The sequence below is a fragment of the Apium graveolens genome, chromosome 3 (genome assembly GCF_009905375.1).
Source record: "Apium graveolens cultivar Ventura chromosome 3, ASM990537v1, whole genome shotgun sequence".
Lineage (NCBI taxonomy): Eukaryota > Viridiplantae > Streptophyta > Magnoliopsida > Apiales > Apiaceae > Apium > Apium graveolens.
This window is the reverse complement of record NC_133649.1, coordinates 18,911,128-18,918,540: the sequence shown is the minus strand read 5'-3', so window position 1 is coordinate 18,918,540 and position 7,413 is coordinate 18,911,128. Positions and strand designations below refer to the sequence as shown.

At 33.3% G+C, this 7,413-nt stretch overlaps 2 protein-coding genes across 2 annotated transcripts; one reads left to right on the top strand and one right to left on the bottom strand.

Annotated features, from left to right (window-relative positions):
• Positions 1-272: 272 nt before the first annotated feature.
• LOC141713952 (uncharacterized) lies at positions 273-1,625 on the top strand. Its single transcript, XM_074517510.1, has one exon. It carries the CDS (start codon positions 273-275, stop codon positions 1,623-1,625), a length of 1,353 nt encoding a protein of 450 aa, XP_074373611.1.
• Positions 1,626-3,757: 2,132 nt separating this feature from the next.
• On the bottom strand, positions 3,758-4,552 carry LOC141713951 (uncharacterized). The gene has a single exon (XM_074517509.1). The coding sequence runs from the start codon at positions 4,550-4,552 to the stop codon at positions 3,758-3,760; it is 795 nt and encodes a 264-aa protein (XP_074373610.1).
• Positions 4,553-7,413: the final 2,861 nt, after the last annotated feature.

Below are 7,413 nucleotides of genomic sequence, written 5' to 3'. Positions count from 1 at the left end.
CGGAGGACAAGATAAGTTATAAAATATTAAATCAATGGAACAAAACTGAATAAAATATAATAAAAGTACAGGTTAGCTTTGGGGGTGGGAAGTGATTAAAAAATCCCGCCCAAACTAAATTACAACATCAACTTATTCCTTCCTTTTTGTGTCAACTGATGTACCACAAATAAATACCCCTGGACAAATTTACATACTCCCTGAATTGATTAATACAAACACTTTCTTTGAAAATTTATTTAATACAAATACATTAGCGGATTACAATAGCAATGACAACAAATTTCATGCTTCCAGATTTGAATGAAGACCCAATTCCAGATTTAAATGATATTCCTCCCATGAGTCCTGCAAAAGCAAAAGGAAAACGATTGACGAATTTAGAGAAGTATCATATTGTTCGTACTTTTACTTTAAATTACAACAATGGCAAGCTTAAACAAGGAACGATCAACCAAGTTGCCTTTAACTATGGAGTCTCGAGGTCGGCAATTTCGAGGATATGGAAGGAAACTCTACAAACAATTAAAAGTGGTGATGATCTTGATGTGCAAAGAAAGTACAAGGGTGTCAACAAGAGTAAAGTTTTTGATTTAGAGAAGGTAAGTTCAATTCCTTTACGCTTGAGAACCAATATTCGGACACTTGCTTGTCAACTAAATGCACCTAAATCCAAAGTACATAGATTTATTCAAAGGGGAAAAATTAGATCACATTCAAATGCCTTGAAACCTTTTTTAACATCTCAAAATATGGAAGTAAGAGTGAGCTTTGTTTTAAGCCATATTGAAAACTCAACACTCCATAGAAGCCCAACATACGTAGACATGTATTGTATGGTTCACATAGACGAGAAGTGGTTTTATATGATAAGAACATCACAAAAATACTACTTATTGCCAAGTGAACCTGAACCGCATAGAACTAGCAAATCTAAGAGATTTATAACAAAAGTTATGTTTATGAGTGCGGTTGCAAGGCCTAGGTATGACAAAGATGGTGTTTGTATATTTGATGGAAAAATAGGAATATTTCCTTTTACTATTGAGGAGCCGGCGGCTAGAGCAAGGGGTGTCATAGAAGTGAAACCCATAGAAAGCATCACCAAGATTGTGATCAAGCAATACCTAATCGAAAAGATTATTCCGGCTATAAAAGCTAAATGGCCATCCGACTTTAACAAACATATAGTCATTCAACAAGATAACGCTAGACCTCATATAGGTGACAATGACCAAGATTTTATCAAGGTTGCAAAAGATGGTGAATTCTACATTACATTAGCTAATCAACCACCTAATAGTACGGATCTCAATATCAATGATTTGGGTTTTTTCCGAATAATACAAGGACTGCAACATGAAAAGGCGCCTAAAACGATTACTCAACTAGTTGATGCCGTGAAACAAGCCTATGAAGAAGTTAGTCATACCACTTTGAATTATGTTTGGTTGTCACTTATGAATTGTATGACGGAGATACTAAAACACGGTGGTAATAACAATTATAAGCTCCCACACATGGGGAAAAAGAAACTTGAACGTCTTGGATTACTACCTACTCAAATCAATGCTCCACTATACATAGTGGAGAAGGCACTAAGCGAGAGAACTAACGACAATTAATTAGTTGTACTCTTATGATGTCTAATTTTATGTACAGGGAAGTAGTATAGGTACTCTTTTGTTAATGTACCTTCTGTAATTACTCTTATGTTAATGTACCTTTTGTAAATTTCTTCTGCCACTTTTGAACTACTAAGATGGCTTATTAGGTCTGAATTAGATAAAGTAATTACGACAATATGTGCATCAGTACAAAGTCTTGATCTGAAATATCAATAATATTGTCAACTATCTATCCTACTGCAGGTACGACTTTTTCTATCGTCCATTTTTAAGATATTTTTTGTTACAAGTCTTAATCCTGACAATAGACTCTATTAAGATTACAACTAATTAAGATACACATTTAGTCAAAAAATTACTTTATCTATTAACAATGTGTCTAAACAAGGTTTAACAATAAGAAATGTAGATATGATTTCGTGCTTACAAGTAAAGTAGATTTACAAAGAAGCATTAAGCAAGTCAGTTGATCGAAAAGATGATGGAACGTACTTCTGAAAAGCTGATTCTCTAAGCTGCCTCTAGCCATATATTCATATACCAGGAGTCTTTGTTCATATTCGCAACAGTATCCGATTAGCTTCACCAAATGTGCATGCCTCAATTGTCCAAGAAATATGACCTCGGTTCGAAGAAGAAAGGGTTTCTGGGAGGCACAGATTGCAATTATACATTCCGTCTGCTCCTCCGACCACCACCATATATCCTGTTCGATGCTATGCCACGGATCATCAACATCTGATCACATAAATCTTACCAGCACTTCTCAACAAGTGACAAGAAAACCACAGGATCTTCACTTTGTCCACAAGAATTAAAATTGGACTAAATTTTCAATTAAAATCATTTACAATAAAATCACAAGTAACACAAGTAACACAAAAAATCAAGGATTTTCATTATATAATCAATACACATAGAAACAATAAGTACAGACTAAGTAATCAAACATAAACAAACTTCACAACATACTACAAAGTACAGACCAAGTAATCGAGTACCGGAACCACCAATTTCCTAACTCCCTATTTGAACCCTGCTTGATTTACTTGAAAAATCGAGGATAAAAAATGCTGAGTATACCACTTGGGTCATCCAACTTCGCGTCGTCGAAATCCAACTTCTTTGCTATCGAACTACTTGGCCTCTCCTTTAAGATATGTTTCATCCTATTTCCTCGTTTACTGATTTCAGCTTCCGGGGTATCTTCTACAACTTGGTCTAACAGATCTGGTGATTTTGGGGAGTCTTGAGTGATTTGTACAAACGGAACAAATGGAGATGTCGGAGTTTGGGTTTCGGAGTCTGGTTCAAAAGAAGGGGCAGAGTCATCTACCAATTGAGATTCCATCGTAGAGATGGGGGTTGTTGAAATTTTTAGAGTTCTTGAACTACGGATGGGAGAGAGAGAGAACAGATGTGTAGAGAGGGATGTGTAGAACAGATGTGTAATGAAAGAAAATGGGAATAAAAAAATAAAAGGTAGGAAAAAAGGGAGTGATTAACTTAATTACAAGGAACATATGTGTTTAATGATATAGTTTAATATAATGAAGTTGGTACATGTGTAGGGAATATAATATAACATAAATGATTTTTATATTATTATTAACTTACTATTTTTGGTGACGTAGAGAAATGAGAGGGACGTCCCAAAATAGAAAATGTATAGAATTGAACGGGACAGAGGGAGTATATCATGTAGAGAAAATAAAATATAACAAACTATCTATTACTTCCAGACTTAAACCTAAAAAGGGATACATACTTATATAGCAAACGACTGCTAACCACTATTTCTAAAAATTCTCCACTACACTGAACTCTCCTAATAATACTGAAAACAAACTCATCACCCAGTCTTCTCCTGTATACTAGGATGACAATTTATATAAATTAAAACAACTAACTAAACCAATAAAATAATAAAACAAGTTTAGATTAATTTTCCAACAATATCTCCCTTAATCTAAACTTGTTTCATGCAAACCTTCCGGCCCGTATGACTTATTCAACTGAGTCCGTATGGCTATTCAGCTGAGCTCGTATGACTATTCAACTGAGCCCGTATGGTTAATAAACTGAGCCCGTATGGCTAATAAACTGAGTCTGTATGGCTAAACTTATGATTATAATAAAGCTGGTTCATCATCCTTGACGACTGTCATGTTTACTTCCTGCCTCTTCTCTCTTTCACGTTGTGATTTGCTACATTCTGATGCATAGTGTCCCAAGGTGTTACAGTTGTAGCACCTGATCCTACTCTTGTCACGGAAATAAGCACCTCTAGTTTTTTGATTTTGAGATGCCAAGATAAGTTGTTGTTTGTCTGCGTTCTCAGACCTGCCCTTCATCTTCTCCTCGTGAGCTTTAAGACGACCCACTAACTCTTCAACCGTCATAGCTTTCATGTCTCCGAATAGTTCGATATTTGAAGCTATCTGGAGAAATTTATCAGGGACTGCACGTAGGATCTTCCTCACAACGCTTGGCTCCTTCATCACTTCTCCAAGAACCCGTATGTTGGTTGTTATCCCGCTCAGTTTCATACAAAAAACATCGATGTTATATGTCTCCTTCATGGTAAGAGACTCAAATTCTCCTTTTAACGTTTCTACCTTAACCTCCTTCACCTGTTCTGCTCCTACACACATCGTTTTAATGGCTTCCCAAACTTCCTTTGCGGTTTCCTTCTCAGCAATAGTCTGCAGTACTTCTTCTGGAACACCTTGGTATATATCTGCAAGGGATATTTGTACCTTCCTCTCATCAACAACAGTGTTTGGATCTTCTTCGATCGCACCCCAAACACCCTGCGCCTTCATGAAAACTTTCATTTTCAGGGACCGTGTTGTGTAGTTACTTTTCGTTAGCATTGGATAGGATAAACCCCCAGAGCCTTCTTTTGTCTTGGTTATCTCCATTGTTACGTTTATGTGTTTGAGTTGATATTTTGGCATACATCACGTGGAGCTCGGATACCAAATGTGAAAGAAAAGAGTTGATATATGTATTATGTAGAGAGAATAAAATAAAACAAACTATATATTACTTCCATACTTAAAACTAAAAAGGGATACATGCATATATAGCAGACGTAATGCTGCTAACCACCACTCCTAAAAATTCTCCACTATACTGAACTCTCCTAATAATGTTGAAAATAAACTCACCACTCAGTCATCTCCCTTAGACTAGGATGACAATTTATTTAAATTAAAACAACTAACTAAACCAATAAAATAATAAAATAAGTTTAGATTAATTTTCCAACATGTGTTGTCATTCATTTGAGTCTCAGTTCCTTCAAACTCTTCTTGTTTTATGCATGAAGAACCTAATCCTGGTAAACAACCATTGTAACAATTATCTGTCTATTATATTTTTTGAGCAAAAAAATTGATAATGACATTTGATGGGTCTAAAACATGGAGACAAATAGCTCTTAACATCACTTATAGAATTTTTCTCTCCGCAGAAAATTGTATAGTGAATGCCTGAATGCTAATGACAAATTATTAGTGGATGATTAGTTGCTAACAACAAATTATGGTTGATTAGATTTCTTCAATCATTTCTTGGTTAACTTTTAAGATAAATTATACTCTCTCCGTCCGAGCCATTTGTATACAAATGATTTGGGTACGGAGGACAAGAAACATAATAAAATAATGTTAATTTTGTTAAAATAGCGGGATGAAAGATGAAGAAAAAGTGTAATTTAGTGAAAAAAGTATAAAGTTGATTAAAGTAGTGGGATCATTCAATATTTAAAGAATAAAGTGAGTGGAGTGGGAGAAACTAGTGGGTGTAGTTGATTTTTATATTATAATTTTTTTTACTATTCTTGATAAATTTGAAATATATAGAATTGAATAAGATATCGAAAAAAGAAAGTGTATACAAGTGAAAGGGTGGGAGTATCAATTTAAGGGTTAATGTTTTTTATTAAAACAAATCCCAAAACCATTTCAACTTTATTCGCAGTTTCACATTTTAGTTATAGTCACTTATACGTAATAAAACTTAACAGTTAATACTAGTACTAGCAATTTTGCACTGACAACCTGAGTCCTTCCATATATACATTAACTACGTCACTGATAGAGTCGTCAAATCACTGATTGGAGCTTAAATGACATGTAGTCCAGGGCAGTCAAGGGAGTTTCAAATGAGATATGTTCTTGGACAGAAGCTGGATGTAGACAAGATGAATATTAATATATTGGTTTTTACGTGGGGTGAACGTGAACACATTAAGTATAAAATATTGTAAGTTTAATTTATTATTATTGATAAAATTAGTTTAATACTAATGGATTTCACTCCACTCATATTAATTTTATTAATAAAAATAAGCTAAATTTATCAGAATTTATTCTTATTATTTGCCCATGTACATTCCCTAGAAAAATCCTATATACACACATATATACTCCGTTAATTGAGTAATTAAATAATTTTGATTTTGAGTCGTCGCATTAATGTACACCTGTAGTCGGTGTTCTAAAAAGTGAAAATCAGAATTGCTCGGTGGAGGAACCTTTCAGTGATTAATCGGATAACCGGTGATAATCAGATTAATTAATCAGAGTATTAATCAGAAATAATTTATTTAATATATAATAATAAATAATTCTATTTAAATGACCTTTCATAAGATTTATATAAATAAAATTACATATCATTAATTCAAAATTTTCATACTTACAAAATCACTACTTACTAGTTTAAACCTTAATATTTAAAATAAATCGAATGAGGGTAGGACAAAACAATAAAAATATGAAAGATGTTATGATTGTTGAATAAATTTAGAATACTTTAAGATTGCGAGTCGATTGAGCAAGCGTGTTAAGATTTGAGAGTAATTCAAATAGGGATTTGTATAGAGGATTTAGAAATATAAGAAGAATATACGATTGTTCCTGTATGTAAAAAAGAGTCAATATATTAATATATTATTATTAATATTAATTATTAAATGTTAATTATTATTTTCAAAAAACTATAATTTTTCTTTAAAAATTTTTTTTTTCTAATTTTACAACTTTGACCGATTCGACCAATTTTTGACCCGATTCGACCGATTTTTCCCGAACTGCCCGACTTTTGACCGATATTTTAAAAAATCGTACTTTAACCCGATTAACGATTAATCGAGACAAGAACCGTCCGAATTCCGATGATTAATCGGCCGATTTTTAAAACACTGTATGTAGTTAATTTGAGTAATTAGATAATTTTGATTATGAGCCGTTGGATAAATAAATTATTATTGACCGAACTTGCCGTAGATCTGGGCATATTGGTTGGATAGGCCAGTAAGACACATACTTATGGGCCTTATGCTACTAGATACGCATTAGTGGTATGCATGTTTGTAACGGTCCGTATTTTTGGATTATTAATTCTAAATCAAAATTAAAATTTAATACAATTTTTTGATCAAACTATTACAAAAGCGCAGCTAACAGAATTTTAAAAGTCAATCTACTCCAACACTGAGTCCTCGGAACTTCAATACTATCTAACTTGAACTATTAGACAAAACTTGAAATATTAAAAGAATGAGTTGCGAAACCTAGCAATCAACTACCGTCCAAGGGCTCGAAATAATATTTTTATGTTTTTCGAAATCACAATTTAAATATGCTTGACACATAACACATATCACACAAAATCACAAATATATTCGATAACAAGATGAACAAAGATGCACACGATATAATCAATAATCATAATAAAAGCGAACACACGACACACTATAATTCAAACCAAACAT

Bases quoted from the DNA above. Each gene is read 5' to 3' on its own strand.
- LOC141713952 (XM_074517510.1), top strand. From the start codon at position 273: ATGACAACAAATTTCATGCTTCCAGATTTGAATGAAGACCCAATTCCA.
- LOC141713951 (XM_074517509.1), bottom strand. From the start codon at position 4,552: ATGGAGATAACCAAGACAAAAGAAGGCTCTGGGGGTTTATCCTATCCA.